At 44.6% G+C, this 20,992-nt stretch overlaps 1 protein-coding gene across 1 annotated transcript in view; it reads left to right on the top strand.

The window, feature by feature from the left end:
* The first annotated feature begins 9,799 nt into the window (after positions 1-9,799).
* The window catches only part of rnf216 (ring finger protein 216), a 52,903-nt gene continuing 41,710 nt past the window's right edge, over positions 9,800-20,992 (top strand). The window contains exons 1-6 of the mRNA XM_060943042.1: positions 9,800-9,886; positions 10,475-10,653; positions 13,659-13,792; positions 13,947-14,579; positions 19,010-19,086; positions 20,736-20,838. Coding sequence (XP_060799025.1) covers positions 10,587-10,653; positions 13,659-13,792; positions 13,947-14,579; positions 19,010-19,086; positions 20,736-20,838 — 1,014 coding nt within the window. The 5' untranslated portion in view covers positions 9,800-9,886; positions 10,475-10,586. The remainder of the gene's footprint in view (positions 9,887-10,474; positions 10,654-13,658; positions 13,793-13,946; positions 14,580-19,009; positions 19,087-20,735; positions 20,839-20,992) is intronic.

The following is a 20,992-nucleotide window of genomic DNA, read 5'->3' as shown; positions in this document are numbered from 1 at the left end:
CATTCTGACCGATATCCACTTTCAATTTCTCCTTGTACAAATCCAGGACTTTGGTATAACAGTTCTCCCCTTCCTCCTCTTTAATCCCAAAAACTCTAATATTGTTTCTTCTCGAATACTGCTCGTTGTAGTTCGTCTTGGCCTGGGTTGGTTCAAGTTGCTTTTTCAAAATGGCGACTTCTTTCTCCAGTTCACTAATTCTAGCATTCAATGGCTCAACTGCCTGCTGGATGGCTTGGTTGACCGCTCTCAAAATGACTTCCTGAAACACTTGTGAATTTGAGATGTAGTCGTCGAACTGTTTCGCAAAAGCAGAATCAGTTGGTGTTGCTGCAACGCTCGTTGATCTTGTACATACACCACTAGCCGCCATTCCTACGCTGGAGTAAACTTTCAACCTCCGTCACACAGCTCAGAAACGAAGAAAACATACTTGCTTATTTTAGAACAAATGCTGTGGAAAACTCGAGCAAAAACGAGTTAACCGAGCTGGAAAGCATTAATCTTTTAAGTAGAAACCAGAAATAAGTAGAAAGCTCTCTCTCACTCACTCATTCTCACACACACACACACACACACACACACACACACACACACACACACACACACACACACACACACACACACACACACACACACACACTCTCTCTCTCTCTCACTCATTCACACACTCTCTTTCACTCACTCATTCACACACACTCTCTCACACACACACTCAATTCACACACATACACTCTCTCTCACTCACTCACTCACTCACTCACTCACTCACTCACTCACTCACTCACTCACACTCTCTCTCACTCACACACACACACACACACACACACACACACACACACACACACACACACACTCATTCACACACACACACACACACACACACACACACACACACACACACACACACACACACTCTCTCTCACTCACTCATTCACACACTCACTCACTCATACACACACACACACACACACACACACACACACACACACACACACACACACACACACACACACACACACTCATTCTCTCACACACACACACACACACACACACACACACACACACACACACACACACACACACACACACACACACTCTCTCTCACACACACACACCGTTGATTTGTATAGATGCAGCTGAAATCATACCCTTGCTGTAAACTTCTCTCAAGAACTTGAGTATTGTATTTGATACCGTTCCTTTCCAAAGCATAAATGGAGCTGAATATAGCTGTAAATTGTTAATTTACTTTATCTGTGAAACTGCTGATTTTGAGAAGGAAATTAAATTATTATTGTGGAATTGTTGTCATTTTCTGACTGTTCATTTAAATGCTTATACTGGACTAGGCAGCAGGGCTGTCAGAAGCATTTTTAATGTGGGGGGGACACACTGGCGGGGGGTCTGGGGGTCCTCCCCCAGAACATTTTTAATTAATTAGATGCCATTGCCTGCATTCTGGTGTATTTTTAACAGGTTGTTAAACACCTAATTTTACCTACAAAAGTCACTTAATTCAATGACTATTTTCGAGACTCAACAATAAGTCCTCATTCAACTAGTCCATATATTCATCAGCCTGTTTTTAAACCCACCGCTCTGCCTAAGATAATGAGACGAATGTGACACAATTTACCAGCAACAATGACTTTATGGGTGCATTTTACTTTTTATTGTGTGTTTCCTTTTTTATTTAGTTTTAGATGCAACACAACATGCCACTGTGCCAAGCAACAGTGACACTCAACTGTATGTTTAAAAATAAGAATATTCATAATTTCACACAATGAACAGGCATGACATGGCATCATGCAAACTTCATAACACACAATCACACTGTGTGACACATAAAACAATGAACAGGTGCACTGCAAAAAATGATCTCTTGTTGAGAGAAAATATCTTTAATATGGGTGAATTTATCTATTATTTCTTATTAGAAGTTTACTAGAACTCAAATATAAGATTATTTAACTTACTTTGAGACGCTCTTACTAATTTCAAGCTGTAATTACTGTAGTACCACCATTACATGTAGGTTGACAAAACTGCACTTGTTCATTGTGTGACGTTCTCTTTTATGTGTCATTGCTTGACACGGTGTAATTTTGGGTTATGAAGACTGTATGATGCCGTGTCATTTTTGTTATGAGTATCACTAAATCGGAAAAAAGTAAAACGCACCCACTAAAGTCACTGTTGGTGGTGAACAAAATTGCACACTGCAAAAAATGATCTCTTGTTGAGAGAAAATATCTTTAATATGGGTAAATTTATCTATTATTTCTTATTTATATATTGCCGTGGTTACTTAAATGAGATAAATGGAAGTTTAATGCATTTTAAACTTCCATTTATCTCATTTAAGTAACATTTTACTGATAATGCCCTTAACCTACTGCTATTAACTGTATTCTAACATCTAATTCAAATGTCAAAATGGTCCTCACCATAAATGTAAACATTCTTTAACCTTTTTGTAAACATAAATCTGAAATAGATCATCAGGTTGAAAGTAAACACATTCAACATCATCAACTGTCAACATAAACACTGTTTTTTTTTTTTTCAAACCTCCAGCCTAAGTGCAAACATAGTCCTTCAGGTACACGGGAGGTACTCTCACTCTGGTGGCGACACGTCTTCCTGTTGGCAGTGTCTGCTGACCAGAATCACCCCCGGACGCTGGCGTGGCAGGTGTGTTCACGCCTGCTGGTGTGTCTTCTCCCTGTGTGCCTGGCGATAGAATTGTGGGAGCTGCTGATGCTGTAGGGGTGAGTGACAGATGGTATCGGTTCTGTCGCAGAGTGCCCCTTGGTGTCTCGATCGTGAAGGACCATGGCATGCCCACATGAGACACCACGGTGCCCCTCTCCAGGATGTCTTTGACCCAGACGTGGTCACCTTCCTGCAGGGGTGGCATGTTGTGTGCTCTGTGGCAACGATCGTAGTTCTCTTTCTGCTTCTTTTTGTATCTCAGTTCAGTTCTCCTCAGATTGTCCATGTCAGTCCAGCCTGGTTTAAGCTGGGATGGGATGACAGGGACAGGTGTTCGAATTTTTCTGCCCATGAGGAGCTCGGCGGGACTGTGTCCATTTGCAAGAGGAGCAGCGCGGTAGGCCATGAGAGCAAGGTAAGAATCACTGGACTTCTTTAGAAGTGCTTTGATTGTCCTAACGGCCCGCTCCGCCTCCCCGTTGCTCTGAGGGAAGTGGGGACTGGATGTCACATGGTCGAAGCCCCACTCTTGTGCGAATTTCCTAAAGTGCTCAGATGCAAATTGTGGCCCATTGTCTGAGCGCACCACGTCTGGTATGCCATGACGCGCGAAGATGGATTTGAATTGCTCTATCACGGCCTCAGATGTGGTATGGGTGAGTTTGGCTACTTCAAAAAATCTTGAAAAATAGTCCACAATGACAAGGTAATGTCTATTGCTATCTGTCTGAAACAGGTCTGCACCGACAGTGGACCATGGTCTTACCGGAAAGTCTGTGGGTTGCAGCGTTTCTTTGAAGTTGACTCTCTCACGGCTGCATGTGTCACAGCTCTCAATCAGTTGTGTCAGGTCTTTGCTGAGGCCTGGCCACCAAACGGACTGCTTGGCCTTCTCCCTACATTTTGTGATTCCCAAGTGGCCCTCATGCAGTTTCTGTAGAATGTCTGCTCTAAGCGATGCTGGGATTACTATTCTACAGCCGTAGAGTAGCAGACCGTCATGAACTGTCAGCTCACCTGAGAAGGGCAGATAGGGCTGGAATGCTGGTTGGATGGAGAATTTATCCGGCCAGCCCTCCTTGCAGTATGTTTTCAGTGTGTGGAGTAGAGTGTCTTTGTCCTGATGTGTCTGTATTTCTTCAAGTCTCCTTTCTGTTGCAGGCAGGTTTGCAACGACAGAGTTCACATACAAATTCACCTCTTCCTCCTGCAGTCCATCAGCTGTGCTACGGACTGGTGCTCTGGAGAGCACATCAGCGGTGGCAATGCTCTTGCCTGGCACATGTGAGATGGTGTAAGAGAATCTCATGAGCCGCATACGTAGGCGCTGTATGCGAGGTGGCAGTTCGTCCAGACTCTTTGAGCCTAGCAAGGGAACTAAGGGCTTGTGATCTGTTTCTACATGGAACTCTTTCCCTATCAGGAACTCAGCAAACCTCTCGCAGGCCCACGTAGTAGCTAAAGCTTCCTTTTCAATTTGAACGTACCGCTGTTCGGTGTTGCTCAGGGCTCTTGAAGAGTACGCTACCGGCTTCCAGTCTGCTCCATTTTTTTCGCTGTAGAAGTACGGCCCCCATGCCATAAGACGATGAATCCGCTGAGACGAGCGTATCTGCATTCGGGTCATATAGGGCGAGACCCAGCGGTGTTGTCAGCTCTTCCTTGATTTTGTTGAAGGCTTGTTGCTGCTGGGGCCCCCAGGCCCACATCTTGGACTTCCTCAACAGGTCTCTGAGAGGACGCGTTTTCTCTGCTAGATGAGGCAGGAATTTCCCCAGGTGGTTCGTCATTCCCAGAAAGCGCCTAACCTCACTGACGTTGCTGGGCTCTGCCATGACTTTCACAGCGCTCACCTTGTCAGGGTCGGTGCTGACTCCAGTGGCCTCAATGACTTGTCCCAGGAACTTTATCCTACTCTTTGAGAACTCACACTTGTCATTGAGTGTCACTCCGGCCTCCTGCAGTCGCGTCAATGCCTTCCTCAGCCTCCCGTCGTGCTCTTTCTGTGTCGCACCCCAGATGAGCACGTCGTCCATCTGACACAGAACACCTTCCAGTCCTTCCAGGGTGCGAGACATGCGCTTTTGGAAGTGTTCTGGGGCAGAAGAGATTCCAAAACACAGGCGATTGTAGCAATACCGCCCAAACGGTGTGATGAACGTGGTGAGGAGAGAGGACTCTTTGGAGAGCGGAATCTGCCAGAATTCTGATTTGGCGTCAAGTTTTGAGAAAACCCTGGCGCCGGCAAGCTGTCCTAATGTGTGTTCGACGGACGGCAAAGGATGTTTCTCCCTCATCACTGACTTGTTCAGCTCTGTGAGGTCTGTGCAGATTCTGACTTTCCCTGTGCTCTTGGGCACCACGACCATGGGTGCACACCATGCTGTAGGCTCCTCCACCTTCGAAATCACACCTTGCTGCTCCATACGGCTCAGCTCCTCTTTGACCTTTGGCATGAAAGGGAGCGATATGCGACGTGGCGTGGAGAGGGAAAAAGGCTTTGCACCTGGCTTCAGTACGATGGTGTACTCCCCCTCCATTTTCCCTAGTCCAGAGAAAAGCTTTGGGAACTCTCTTTTCACAGTCTCTGTGCTGTCTAGGCTGATGTTGTTTACTCTGGCAACCAGGTGAAGTGTCATGGCAGCTGCTCCACTGAGGAGTGGTGTGCGTAGTCCTTCCACCACATACACCTCCTCACGTGTGCTATGCTTGCTGTTGCTGAGGGTGGCTGCGAATTTTCCTTTCAGCTTTAAAGGTATCCCTCCTGGTCCATAGAGAATCTTTGTTGCTCTGGCCAGCTTGCTGAACTGGCCTTGGACGTACAATTGTTCTGGGACTGCTGTCACGTCGGCTCCAGTGTCTATTTTAAACACTGCCTTGTGGTTGTCCACTTTCACTTCAGTCATCCATGGACTGGCCTCTGCATTCTCGGACACAGAGCCTAAAAACGCAACATCCTCGTCGCTGTTCTCATCACAGTACTCAGCCACTGCGGCTACATTCACTCCTTGTCTTTTTGTTTTGCACACTCGAGCATAATGTCCTTTCTTTTTGCATTGGTTACACACAGCGTCTTTCACTGGGCATTGCTGAGGATGATGCCCTCGAGGGTCTCTGCATCTCGTGCACTGTGAATGTTTATCCTGACTTGTCTTTTGAGACATCTGTTTACTCTTTTGCTGCTTCTTCCTGAAGCCCACGGCGCTGGCGCTGCTCGATTCCACACTGTCCACCTGCGTATTGCATGTTTCTGCTTTAAAGTTCGTATTCAGCATTGCAAGCTGCTTTTTGACGCTTTCACTCTGTCGTGCTTTGTCAATTGCCGTCTCTAGCATTAGTCTAGAGTCCAGTTGCAATTGTTCTGACAACTTCTTGTCTCTCAGTCCCACGACAAGACGATCCCTCACCATTTCATTGTGCAGAGCACTGTATCCGCAGTGTTCTGCGAGGCAATGCAGTGCGGTGTAAAAGCTGTCTACAGACTCGCCAACTTCTTGCTGTCTCATATTGAATCTTGCCCTTTCGATTATAACATTCCTGCGAGCTATGAAGTGACCATCCAATTTGTTTTTAACTGTCTCATATTTCTTTGCCTCTGCAGGAGTTAGGTGCAGGGAAAGTAAAATGTCCTCCGCTTCTTCCCCCATTGAGTAAATCAATGCATTCACCTGATTTTCCTCATCTTCTTCCTCTAATCCAGAAGCGATGCGAAATCTTTCGAATCTTTTGATCCATTTCGTCCAGTCTTCCACCTTGAACGAAAACTTCTCGGGAGGAGAAACTCGGTAATGAGCCATGCTGCTGCCGTGTCGGGTATGCTAATTTCTCATCTAGCATAGAGGGTTCACTTCCTCATTGATGCGAGCGACTCGCGTGAAAAGTGCACTCCAAAACAGCACGCTCTACCTTTTTAAACACTGGTACACTACAACTTATTAAACATATTAAGCGTCCGACTTATCTTCTGACACCATGTTCAGTTGGCCGTGCCAATATTATTATAATTCAGTCAGAGACCACAACGTGTGTGTCCTGTTGGTACTGGTGTACCTTTTATTAAAGAACTCCCCCTTCCGGTCCCCAGGTTACAATACAAAGGTTCCCCCTTAGTATACCTAACACTACAGGGTGAACTAATATTTTATGTTAAATGTGTGTGGAGGGTCCAAATGAAGAATTATGAAATCCCTTCACATTCAATGTTGGCGACACCCATGCTAGGCAGGGAAATCTCCTGGCACACACCAGCCCCACCAGGGATGTTCTTCACCAGCCGCCACTGGTTATTCATGCAATAATCACACTAGAGGCGGAATGAAAATTCTTTGTATATAATTCCGGGATATTCGAAGTACATTCTAAGTATTACGAGCTGCATTCTCTTTGAATTCTTAGACGTTCAAAACGTGTTCGGCGGCTATTCCGGGAGCGTTCCGACTGCATTTGAGGTGAATTCGTGCAGCACTCGAGGCACCTTCCGACCAGACTCCAGGTGGTATTCGGGCAGCACTCGTACGGCATTCGAAGTGCATTCTTAATATTCTAACAGCATTCCGGGTATTCCTGCTGTGTTCCAACTACATTTGAACTGCATTCGAAAGCTAATACACCCGGAATGTGCAAGAATCTTTTGAGGCGGGTTCGAAGCCCATTCTAAAGGCCCCGTCACACTTATTCGGAATTAGCAGGAATCAAGCAGAACCAGCCGGAATGAAAAATGTTTCAAAATTCGTGCAGGAATTTCAAACTGACCAACATTCTTAAGAATGCTGTTTGAATACTTAGAATGGGCTTCGAACCCACCTCGAATGATTCTTGCACATTCCGGGTGTATTAGCTTTTGAATGCAGTTCAAATGTAGTTGGAACACAGTAGGAATACCCGGAATGTTGTTAGAAAATTAAGAATGCACTTCAAATGCCGTATGAGTGCAGTTCGATTGCTGCCTGAGAAGAAGAAGAAGAAGAAACCTTTATTTGTCACACACACACTTCAAGCACAGTGAAATTCATCCTCTGCATTTAACCCATCTGAAGCAGTGAACACACGCACACACTCAGAGCAGTGAGCAGCCACACTAGAGCGCCCAGGGAGCAGTCAGGGGTTAAGTACCTTGCTTAAGGGCACCTCAGCCCAAGGCCGCCCCACGTTAGCCTAACCTGCATGTCTTTGGACTGTGGGGGAAACCGGAGCACCCGGAAGAAACCCACGCAGACACGGGGAGAACATGCAAACTCCACACCGAAAGGCCCTCGCCAGCTGCTGGGTTCAAACCCAGAACCTTCTTGCTGTGAGGCGACAGCGCTAACCACTACACCACCGTACCACCCAAATACCACCCAAAGTCTGGTCGGAAGGTGCCTCGAGTGCTGCACGAATTCACCTCAAATGCAGTCAGAACGCTCCCAGAATAGCCACCGAACATGTTTTGAACGTCTAAGAATTCAAAGAGAATGCAGCTCGAATACAGAATGTACTTTGAATATCCCGGAATTATATACAAAGAATTTTCATTCTGGCTCATTCGGGACATTCTGGCAGGATTTGAACTGGCTTGCCATTTCGATTTTTCCCTTGAACGTGATCAGAATGTCTGGAATGCTGTAGGAATGCTGTAAGAATATTCAGAATGCAGTTAGAATACACTTCGAATGCCGTTCGATATTTCTCCTCTTCGAATGTTTTGAGCATGAGCAGAGCATTCGGACCAGCCACGAGAATGGGCCTGAATGTTCAGAATGCACTCAGAATGCAGTCAGAATTTTTAGAATGCACTTCGAATATCCCGGAATATACAAAGAATTTTCATTCCTCCTCTAGTGTGACTACCCTATTAGTATTCGAACGGCATTCTTACAAAGCTGTAAGAATGTTGGTCGGTTTGAAATTCCTTTCCGAATGTAGCACAAATTTTGAAAATGTTTTCATTCCGGCTGGTTCTCCTTGATTCCTGCTAATTCTGAATAAGTGTAACGGGGCCTTAGCGTAACTCCGTGTTTACATGCTAACTAACAGTGTCCAAGTTAACTAGCTATGTGTAAACGTTAGCCGTGGACAAGGCGATGGCACACAAAAGGACCCCAGTCGACCAACAGCGCTAACCACTGCCCTCTGTGCTGCCCTGAAGATCACATATTAATTATAAACATATTAACATGCAGGGCGCACGGTGGTGTAGTGGTTAGCGCTGTCGCCTCACAACAAGAAGGTCCGGGTTCAAGCCCCGTGGCCGGCGAGGGCCTTTCTGTACGGAGTTTGCATGTTCTTCCCATGTCCGCGCGGGTTTCCTCCGGGTGCTCCGGTTTCCCCCACAGTCCAAAGACATGCAGGTTAGGTTAACTGGTGACTCTAAATTGACCGTAGGTGTGAATGTGAGTGTGAATGGTTGTCTGTGTCTATGTGTCAGCCCTGTGATGACCTGGCGACTTGTCCAGGGTGTACCCCGCCTTTCGCCCGTAGTCAGCTGGGATAGGCTCCAGCTTGCCTGCGACCCTGTAGAAGGATAAAGCGGCTAGAGATAATGAGATGAGATGAGATGAGATGAATCTCATGGAATATCAGTTCCCCAATTCAGCAAGACAGCGACATCTACAGTCCCTTCCAGTTCCTACACGACCCTCTGAATAATAATAATAATGGGTGGCACGGTGGTGTAGTGGTTAGCACTGTCGCCTCACAGCAAGAAGGTCCTGGGTTTGAGCCCCGTGGCCGGCGAGGGCCTTTCTGTGCGGAGTTTGCATGTTCTCCCCGTGTCTGCGTGGGTTTCCTCCGGGTGCTCCGGTTTCCCCCACAGTCCAAAGACATGCAGGTTAGGTTAACTGGTGACTCTAAATTGACCGTAGGTGTGAATGCGAGTGTGAATGGTTGTCTGTGTCTATGTGTCAGCCCTGTGATGACCTGGCGACTTGTCCAGGGTGTACCCCGCCTTTCGCCCATAGTCAGCTGGGATAGGCTCCAGCTTGCCTGCGACCCTGTAGAAGGATAAAGCGGCTAGAGATAATGAGATGAGATGAGAATAATGAAGAGAATGACAATAATGATAACGACTACATTTCCCAGCATGCTCCGCGAACGTCTCGACGTCGTGCGTGTGACGTGCTGTGGCTTGTTTTGGCCGTTTGTTTCCATATCCGGCTCTCAGGCTTGTGCTGAAATAAACTGAGAGGTAGGTGTGAGTTTAGTTTTATATTATTAAAACAGTGTGTTCTCTTAACTCTGCTGGATGGTTACTATGGTGATGATGAAGAGGAAAAGGTAATGTGTGTGTCTGCGTCTGTCTGCCTCTGACTTGAGGCTAAAAGGCTAAAGTGTTAGCCAGCTAGGCAACTCTCAGGGCTAAATGCTAGCTAAGTGTAATGCTCCTGTGTGTTTCTGTTTACGAAGTGGATCTGATTTACTCCGGATACAGGGGAATCTGATAAAAATAATAAAAATATAAACATTGTCGGACTTTGTCCCTACTCCGTGATAACACTTGGTTCAGTCAACTTCTGTGGTTGTTTACATTAGGGTTAGTTAAATCGCTAACTCAACCATAACTAGTCCTGAACGTAAACTGAAAGAAGGACGACATCTTGCTTTCCTGAAGGTTACAGATCTAAGAAGGTTGATAAAATACACCACATCTGAGACAGCAAGTGTTTGAAGCAAACTTGTCAGATTTGGTAGAAATATCCTCTGTCACTTTCACTTTCAAATCACATTCACTACAGGTTTGTCACTCCTCTGTGTGTGTGTGTGTGTGTGTCCACAGGGTGATGTCCCTCTGATTTCAGGACCAGGTGTGTGTGTGTGTGCATGGGTGTTAGTGTGCAGCAGAGAGCGAGAAGGTGGGAGACTCAGGGAGTCTGGCTGGTGGTCTTACCATGGCTGACAACACCAGTGATGATGAGGTCATACATCTGGGTAGCTTCAGCGCACGCCACAGCCAAGGTTGGTGTCACATACGGTCTCTGAGTCCAAATCACATCCTGTAGATGATCTGTCGAGTAACACATTCACTGTAAACTAGTTAGGGTGGTGGGCAAAAAAAAAACCACAGTAGTGATGCAGATGCTAAAGACAGCAGGCTGAGTATGTTATTCACAGCGACGTAGCGCCTTGCTCAAGGGCACTTCAGCCATTCCTGCTGGTCCGGGGAATCAAACCGGCAACCTTTTTGTCCCAAAGCCGCTTCTCTAACCTTTAGGCCATGGCTTCCCCATAATTTGCAGGATGTAAGAGTGACTAATGATGGATATATACTGCTCGATTTTGGGCCGTCGCAGACAAAAAAAAAAGAACAACGTATCATCAGTACATCGCACTGTGAAAGAGGTTCAAATCAATACATCGCATATAAAGATATCCTACGATATACAGTACTGTGCAAAAGTCTTAGGCACCTTTTTTTCTCATCTCATCATCTCTAGCCGCTTTATCCTGTTCTACAGGGTCGCAGGCAAGCTGGAGCCTATCCCAGCTGACTACGGGCGAAAGGCAGGGTACACCCTGGACAAGTCGCCAGGTCATCACAGGGCTGACACATAGACACAGACAACCATTCATACTCACATTCACACCTACGGTCAATTTAGAGTCACCAGTTAACCTAACCTGCATGTCTTTGGACTGTGGGGGAAACCGGAGCACCCGGAGGAAACCCACGCGGACACGGGGAGAACATGCAAACTCCACACAGAAAGGCCCTCGCCAGCCACGGGGCTTGAACCCGGACCTTCTTGCTGTGAGGCGACAGCGCTAACCACTACACCACTGTGCCACCCCACAAAATAAAATGTTACAGAAAAAAAAAAGTTTGTATCTGAGCAGCATATTACATAAGAGAGCAGTTTTCAGATTAAAAAAGAAAACATAATGAAGGCTGCTGGGTTTTGGTGCAAAATTAAAATGCGAGTGTGACAGTTAAAGTGCACTCACTGTGCCTGAGACGACTTTTTTTTTTTTAAAGCAAAGGGTCGTCTCACACCAAATACTGACTTTGTTTCATTTATTATGGCTTACTGCTGTTTGTAGTATTTTTTTAATGTTGAAAAATTTCATTACATTATTTTTAAGCCATTTTTTCTCGACAGCATTTCTTTACATGTGCCTAAGAGTTTTGCACAGTACTGTGTACTATGAACCTATAATACAGAATAGTGCCCTAGATAGGCTGTAGAGGTCATCTGCCCGATGTTGTGCATATATGTGGCAGATCACAGAATCCAGGGACACATGTCGGCCCGGGGGCATTTTGAGTTATTGACAGATTCAGAAAGTACAGTTTCTAAGCTTTCCAATGATGCCTTCCATGTGGAGATCTGACAACATTTGAAGAATGTGTGGCCTTTTGAAAGTGTATACTTCTTAAAACAGAAAAGGGAGAAAATCGCCCTCAAAGTTTTCCATCTCAGCTACTCTGGGTGCAGGGCGGGCACATAATGGTGCTCATCTGCATGACATTAAGGAAAGTCCTACCCCCTACGAGCTAGCACGATACTACTTTCATGTAAACAAAGATCACCACGTCAATTTTCCTTCCATGCAAAGTATGCCCAACACAATTATGAAGTACAAAAATAAGTCCTAAAGTATACTTTAATGTTTTGTGGTTGAAAAATTACTCACACCGTAAAAAGAAAGATAGCACGATGATGACACAACTAACACAACACTAGTTTCATGTAAAGCCTCGGTCACAACCGGCCGTATGTGCTCCTACGGCCGGTCTACACGCAAAAAACGCAAGAAACGCACGGAGAGCGCGCATGAAACACATGAGAGCGCGCGTGTGACGTGCTGATTTTTGAGCCGCAGACCGGCCGCAGAGGTTCTTTGTCATGTCAAACAAACTCTACAGGTGCTTACGTTTTTTTCAGGTTGCAAGACAAACTTACGGCCAATGCGCGTCTTTCTCCTTGAACAAAAAAAAACGCAGCGATTTGGGAAATGCCAAAAATCACACGGCCAAAAAATCGTACGTCCGGTTGTGACCTAGGCTTAACCAAACCACAACACTCTCCGTTACATGCAAAAATAACCACACAGCCTTAGAGTAATAAACTTACCCCATCAGGAAGAGAAACGGCGCCTTGCACACACCAATGCCTCCGATGGAATGTAATCCTAGAACGGTCCATGTATCATCCGGTCATTCAAGTATTCCATTCAATCTGGAAAACAAGGTTGCGTTTTTTTTTTTTTTGCTAGAAATGGTGATCTCCGATGTAAATACCGAGTGTCTGTCTGCTTCGCGGTGTGTCGGCTCCTCTGCGCTCTGTTTAGTAACTCATTCCATAGTGAAATCACACGCCTGTATGCAGGTTAAGTAGCCATGCGCTCAACTCGCATCATACAGCTGATTCGCGGAAAAAAAAACCAAAAGATTTAAATCATCATGTGAATGGCCCATATGGTAATTTACCCACACCCCTCAGCAGGCTACAGTCCTGACAAAAACGAGACAATTTGCAACAAAAAATGTATGCTTTTCCAACAAAACAATGTATTTGAAATACTGATTGCATTCTTCAAGATCTCAACTTGCACATGATGGAAAAAAACAAAAATCACAAATTTCGAAAAAAAATGCTTCTTTTGTGATTATCTCGGATTTGTTTCGGCCGACATGTGTCCCTGGATTCGGTGAGGGGTCACATATGTCATAGAAAGTATAGAGTCATTGTAAAGAAGAACCAAACGTTTCCCTGTACAGCACATCATAAATTCAAGTGCTGACTTTGCCCTATGCCCTGACGCTTTTCCTGTGCTGTAGAAATACAGCTGTTGGTGCTGTGCGGTTTTTTTCAGAGCCTGAGCTGCAGACATGGACTGTGTGTTAGTGAAGAAGTGAGGGGCTTTATCTGTTGTAAACTTTATTGTATGTCTGTGCATCTCTGAAATGTGAATGGTGAGCGATCATGTGGTGGTTTTTTTTTTTTTTTTGTCCTTCTTAGATAACACATCAAGAAGGCGGACCTACATAACTATATCCGATGATTCCGACGACGAGCTGGCTACATTTAGACCAAACGTTCCTGTGGTGGTCAAAGACGACGATGACGATGAAGACGAAGTTAGCATTTTAGAGGTAGTGAAAACTGTCTTATTGAAATTATTACATTTTTGTGTATGTGTTAAATAATAATGGAGACCACTGGATTCAGTAAAGGTGTTCAGTCTTGCAGGGTGTTCATTATTTATGATTTACTGACAAAGTGTTGCGTTGTTTTTGTCGTTGTCAGGCCCGGTTGCCGCCTCGTCGTGTACTTATCCGACCTGCTGCTCAATGGGGAGGCAGCACGTCCCAAAGCCAGGCTTGTACACCAGGCTTGAACCCCATGGACTCGCACTTTCCTCACTCTTCTGTAGCACCCGCTCAGCCCGCATCAGGAAATCAAGCCATTGGTGTCTTCACTACGGACCAGAACGCTGTACCTTCCACATCTAAAGATGTTAGTTTGCTCAGACCTCACATTTCCATTAGAGACGCGCCGCTCCAAGCTGGCGATCCTTTACCGAGCACTCAGCAGGCCGGTCAAAGCACGGCTCTTTTCACCCCTGTCCACACGGACTTACTGGGTGTAAAAGTGGCAGTGGTGAGTCCACACAGAACTGAAAGGTACGCCGGGGCTGTAGTCCCATTTCCCCCTCAGGAACGGCCGATGGACACGCCTCAGCCCTCGCACACAGCACAGGAGCCTGAGGAGCGGCAACAGCAGGAGCAGCAGCAGCAGCAGATTCCCCAACTTGTCCCCGCATGCTTACCAGTGTTGGATGAAAACGATAGGCCTGGTCCCTCAACAGCCGCCGAACCTCCACCTCCAGATCCCCAAACAGCTCAGCAGGATAGTCTCAACATGCTCGTCACACGAGTGGTGAGCCGTCCAGTAACCTTTCTATTTCAGACGCCTTGATGTCGGCATGCCGATAACATGGTGTCACCTTTGCTCCACCGTTCAGTTTGTCGGTAGCCTAACAGCGAGCTGATTCTCTTCTTGGTTTTAATAGAAATAATTTGTGATGGGTTTGAGGTACAGGGGGTGGGCAAGTAGAAGAAACATTTCTCATCAGAGAACTGTGGGTGGTAGAAAAGGGCAACTGGACTTGCTTGAAGATTCTTGAAAACGTTTCACCTCTTGTCCGAAAGGCTTCCTCAGTTCTGTCTGACTAATAGGGAGCATCAGGTATTTTATTAGTCTATTAGTCAGACAGAACTGAGGAAGCCTTTCGGACGAGAGGTGAAACGTTTTCAAGAATCTTCAAGCAAGTCCAGTTGCCCATTTCTACCACCCACAGTTTACTATGACCTGGATGATTGAAAATCTTCACAGACATGTTCTCATCAGAGAGCTTTGATTTAAAATGCGTGTACAGTATTGATCCAATATTAATACTGAAGCCAGTAAAGGAGCTCGTGTATCAACCTGGAGATGAACAGATTTATTTGTAATTTGTTCGTATGAGCATCTAAACAAGAAATCTGGTATTCGTGAAAATCCTGTAAATTTGGAAAATAGCTTTTATATCCTACTCGTGCTTCTGAGTGTGTCGATTTATACATGAGAAGACTCACTAATGTAAATCTCGATTTGATCACATCACTTGACTCATTTCTGCTATACTGTCTCGTGTAAATAGCTTCTTTATTACGTTTACAGCATGTAGCAGATGCCTTTATCCAGAGTGACTTACAGAAGTGCTCCATCAAAAACACATCCTCATGCTATTTCTTTCTTTTTTTTTTTTAAAGATATTTTTTGGGCTTTTTTCACCTTTATTGGATAGGACAGTGTAGAGACAGGAAATGAGCAGGAGAGAAACGGGGAGGGATCGGGAAATGACCTCGGGTCGGAATCGAACCCGGGTCCCCGGATTTATGGTGTGGCGCCTTATCCACCTAAGCCACGACGCCCCCATCCTCATACTATTTCACAAGGACAGGGACTAAGAGGACCATTGAGGACATTTAGTGAAAACCAGTTCTTTTTATCCTCCGCTGGCTGAAAGGCCCGAAGGAGGATTATGTCGTGGTGATTTCTGTCCGTCCGTCCATCCCGGGAAGGGTGCTCACCTTCTGAAATCAACTCCTCTCTCAATTTTTGGAGGAATTTCACGAAACTTGGCAGGATTCTTTGTTATATGTCGGTAATACGCATATTCTAATTTCGTTAAATTGGGTCACATTTTACCAGAGTTACAGCCCTTCATTAACAAAATTATACTTTGACAATTTCATGAGTGTTTTTTTTTTTTTTTTTTCCTTCTGAAATCAACTTCTCTTACAATTTGTGGAGGAATTTCACGAAACTTGGCAAAAGGCATTGTTATATGTCGGTAGTACGCATATTGTTATTTTGTTCAGTTCGGTCCCATTTTACCAGAGTTGTGGCCCTTGATTAACAACCTTGTACTTTCACAATTTCATAAAGGTGTGCTTGCCTTCTGACATCAACTCCTCTTACAATTTTTGGACGAATTTTTTCAAAGTTTGGCAAAAGGCCTTGTTCTATGATGGTAATATGCATATTGCGATTTAATTTCGTTTGTGAAAATTTCCCCAGAGTTTTGACCCTTGATTAAATAACTTGTACTTTGACGATTTCATGAGGGTGTAGGTTCTTCTGAAATCACCTCCTCTCACAATTTGTGGAGGAATTTCACCAAACTTGGCAAAAGGCTTTGTTATATGACGGTTATATGCAGATTGAAATTTCATTTAATTTGGGCAAATTTTACCAGAGTTATGCCCTTGATTATTTTTTTTTTTAAAGATTTTTTTTGGGCTTTTTTCACCTCCATTGGACAGGACAGTGCAGAGACAGGACAGGAAATGAGCGGGAGAGAGAGACGGGGAGGGATCGGGAAATGACCTCAGGCCGGAATCGAACCCGGGTCCCCGGACCCATGGCACGGCGCCCCAGCCACCTGAGCCACGACGCCCCCATGCCCTTGATTATTAACAAACTTATACTTTGGCAATTTTATCAAGGTGTGCTCGCTTTCTGAAATCAGCTTCCCTCACAATTTCTATCCCCCGCTGGCCGAAAGGCCCGAAGGGGTTTATGTCCTGGCAATGTCCGTCCGTCCCGGGAAGGGTACTCGCCTTCTGAAATCAACTCCTCTCACAATTTTTGGAGGAATTTCACGAAACTTGACAGGATTCTTTGTTATATGTCAGTAATATGCATATTGCAATTTTGTTCAATTCAGTCACATTTTACCAGAGTTATGGCAGAGTTGCCAGCGGGGGATATTGTACTCTCCGAGCACTCTTGTCTATTATTCCCATTAATTAAAGAATATGAAAAATAAAAAAAATGAGCCAACATAAACTCATACATTTAACAATTACTTACCGAAGGTGAAGTGAATATCCGTGAATAATTACGGAGATGAAATTGAGGATGTTATTCACCGATATTCACTGAGCCTGAGACAGATAATTGTTTTAGTATAAATACACATGATTATTTGAAAAAAAAAATCATATTTAAAAAAATTTATTTTAAACTTCAAAAGCGGCATGCAAATGTCATAAAGGCGCAGTGCAGACTTGTGTCACTTATTTGTACCGAGTCACATATAATACTTTGTTTTGAAATCGATAAAATAAATCACAGTTTCACCTTTGAATAGTTTTAGACCAAACTTCGTAGCATCTTTTAATGATTTTTAGGAACAGCATTTTCTTTCATCATTTGTAATTCTTCCTAACTTACAGTGACGAAGCAATCGGCCGCCATTTTGCCGAATCGCTCAAGGTGATTATCGAGAAATAATCCGAATTTCTTGACCAATCAGCGCGCGCACACGGTGGTGTAGTGGTTAGCGCTGTCGCCTCACAGCAAGAAGGTCCTTGGTTCGAGCCCCGTGGCCGGCGAGGGCCTTTCTGTGTGGAGTTTGCATGTTCTCCCCGTGTCCGCGTGGGTTTCCTCCGGGTGCTCCGGTTTCCCCCACAGTCCAAAGACATGCAGGTTAGGTTAACTGGTGACTCTAAATTGACCGTAGGTGTGAATGTGAGTGTGAATGGTTGTCTGTGTCTATGTGTCAGCCCTGTGATGACCTGGCGACTTGTCCAGGGTGTACCCCGCCTTTCGCCCGTAGTCAGCTGGGATAGGCTCCAGCTTGCCTGCGACCCTGTAGAACAGGATAAAGCGGCTAGAGATAATGAGATGAATCAACGTGCGCGATTTCCCATAATCGCCTATATATTTATACTAATAAGACTTAAAACCAATCATTCATTTATGACAACAGAAATGTGTCAACAAATATCTGAGCTTATGGAAGATTTAGTGCTTTCTTCTTATTATTATTTTATTGGTATAGAAGTGAGTCAGAATAACTTCCACTTCTTCCTTTCAGTCTTTACCCTCGTTGCTCATTTTGTGCTCCAAGCTGTTTGTGCAAATGACCTTTTATGGAGTTTTGTGGGCGTCACTACATGCAAATGAGTCGAGTCGTCTCAGGAATGCGCTTTGCACATTATGGCTGATCAACATCATTACACATGCAAGTACGAAGGAAATCTGCCTTATTGCAAAGCCAGCAGAAAATGTAAACTTTCTGGCTTACACCAAGATTTACGCACAAACAAGAAATAATTCAGTTTTATTGTTTCACCACCTAATTATGAAATCAAGTTTGGTCTGGAAGGCATATCACAGATTTATATTAATATGCTCACTCTGATGTGTTATCATTTCTATAGTAACTATTTGTACAGCGGATTCTTCAGGAAAAGCATGTAAAAATGTTTATTCATAGATCTGGTGAATCTGTCCATAAGGAGACGTTTGTTTTGCATTTCTGGAAGGAGTCGCCTGTGTCAGTGCTTTTTAACGGCTTTGCAACAGTTGGGGTTGTGGGTTTTTGTGGGGTTTTTTTTTGTCTTGTTTTATTAACTTAAAGAGAGAAAGAAGAGAGCCCTTCCTTATCATGGCTAGTGTTTTAATTGTGAGTGTTTTTGCTGGAAAATCTATTCTTGTTAGCATTGTACCTACACTGTTTATTCTCTTTTCAAAGGTTAAATTTCTCAAAGTTGTAATTCCAGAAATTCCTGCCAGCTAGCACTGACGTAAACTATTTCTAATTTCATCATGTTTGGTTGTTTGCTGGAGAGAAAGGATGGACTGGGAATGTGTTTTTAAAAACTGGTGCTTCTGATAATTGGCCATGATCAAACTTGCATGCCTGAGTGAAGTTTAAAATATACAAGAAAGATTTCACCTGTAGCCAGTTTTCTACAAAGTGTTCATTTCAGAATGTTTTTCATGTACAGTATATATGTATATATGTGTCACAGGTGGACCTTTTCCCGGATGTTCAAGAGCCGTATGTGCTGGAACTGATAGAGAGAAGTGAAGTGAAAGATTTAAATGTGTAAGCACAAATATTTCCCTTTGTGGTTTGCACTAATGTGTTTCTCTGTCATGTAGGGGTGTAACGATACACACGCTCGGGTCCCGATTGAGTTCGTTCACAATATTGGCTTTACATTTTCAATTCCGTTCGGTTCCCAGATTATTTTGAACGAAGAAAACTGATGATTGAACAGACTCCTTTTTTTATTTGAGTTCTGAACAATTCAAAACAATGTGCATTTTTGTCCGTATAAATAATAAATAAATAAAAAATTATGATGAACAGAGGTTTAATATCTCATCTCATCTCATTATCTCTAGCCGCTTTATCCTTCTACAGGGTCGCAGGCAAGCTGGAGCCTATCCCTTTTGACTACGGGCGAAAGGCGGGGTACACCCTGGACAAGTCGCTAGGTCATCACAGGGCTGACACATAGACACAGACAACCATTCACACTCACATTCACACCTACGGTCAATTTAGAGTCACCAGTTAACCTAACCTGCATGTCTTTGGACTGTGGGGGAAACCGGAGCACCCGGAGGAAACCCACGCGGACACGGGGAGAACATGCAAACTCCGCACAGAAAGGCCCTCGCCGGCCACGGGGCTTGAACCCAGGACCTTCTTGCTGTGAGGCGACAGCGCTAACCACTACACCACCGTGCCGCCCAGGTTTAATATTGTAAACAAAATTTACTATAGGTTCACCATATCTTAAAAATGTAATAAATAAAAATATATACTGTATAATTCTCCCCAACATTAGATTAATACACAAAGTCTCTGACCCAGGGAAAATGATTGATTGATTGAAACATAATGAGGCATCATTTCAAACCGGAATTAGAGCTTAAAAGTCGGCTAAAATGACCGTTTTCTGCAGACTCTTTCTGTGGCACTGTAGATCGTAGCGGTGTGAGGCCGGTGTCGTTTGAAAGCAAATGAGATGCTCTTATTTTTATAGTTATAAAGTGGTTGTGTGACCATGTAATCTATAATGTGCATTGGTCATCGTGTTCTGTAGCTATCAGGCTATCCAGAGCTCATTGCACAGGCTTGTCAGGAAAAGAACGTGACCAGAGCAATCTCTATAATTTAACCCGATGAGTCGAGCAGAGCCGGCACGGTGGTGTAGTGGTTAGCGCTGTCGCCTCACAGCAAGAAGGTCCGAGTTCGAGCCCCGTGGCCGGCGAGGGCCTTTCTGTGCGGAGTTTGCATGTTCTCCCCGTGTCCGCGTGGGTTTCCTCCGGGTGCTCCGGTTTCCCCCACAGTCCAAAGACATGCAGGTTAGGTTAACTGGTGACTCTAAATTGACCGTAGGTGTGAATGTGAGTGTGAATGGTTGTCTGTGTCTATGTGTCAGCCCTGTGATGACCTGGCGACTTGTCCAGGGTGTACCCCGCCTTTCGCCCGTAGTCAGCTGGGATAGGCTCCAGCTTGCCTGCGACCCTGTAGAACAGGATAAAGCGACTACAGATAATGAGATGAGTTGAGCAGATTGGGACCGCTGGTGTTCATGCAGCACAGCTGCATTAATAGCATGCTAATTTCCATGATGCACATTGACACGTTTTTGCATCCTGATGCATCTTTATACCTCTAGTATTATGCTCATATTAGTTAAATAATTAATAATTGTCCTTTTTTTCTCTCTCCCTTATCAGAATATGCAATATGCTGTTGGAGAATCCGGAATATCCAAGGAAAGCAAACTCTGTATTAACTCAGAGAAGTGTACTCCTTGAAACAAATGACAGTGAAACACAGGTTTGTACCAAGTTTTATCTTTCGAAAGATTCAGGTTTGCGGTGTCTATTCCGGCTGATTTACATATTTTAGTATCTACATGAGTAAATGCAAGATATTCAGATAACTTTGTGGAAGGAAGTAAGACGTCGTTTGTCTGTAATATAACGTCTCC

The sequence above is a fragment of the Neoarius graeffei genome, chromosome 16, assembly GCF_027579695.1.
Source record: "Neoarius graeffei isolate fNeoGra1 chromosome 16, fNeoGra1.pri, whole genome shotgun sequence".
Classification (NCBI taxonomy): domain Eukaryota; kingdom Metazoa; phylum Chordata; class Actinopteri; order Siluriformes; family Ariidae; genus Neoarius; species Neoarius graeffei.
Note: the sequence above shows the minus strand (reverse complement) of the source record. Positions and strands in the feature narration are given on the sequence as shown.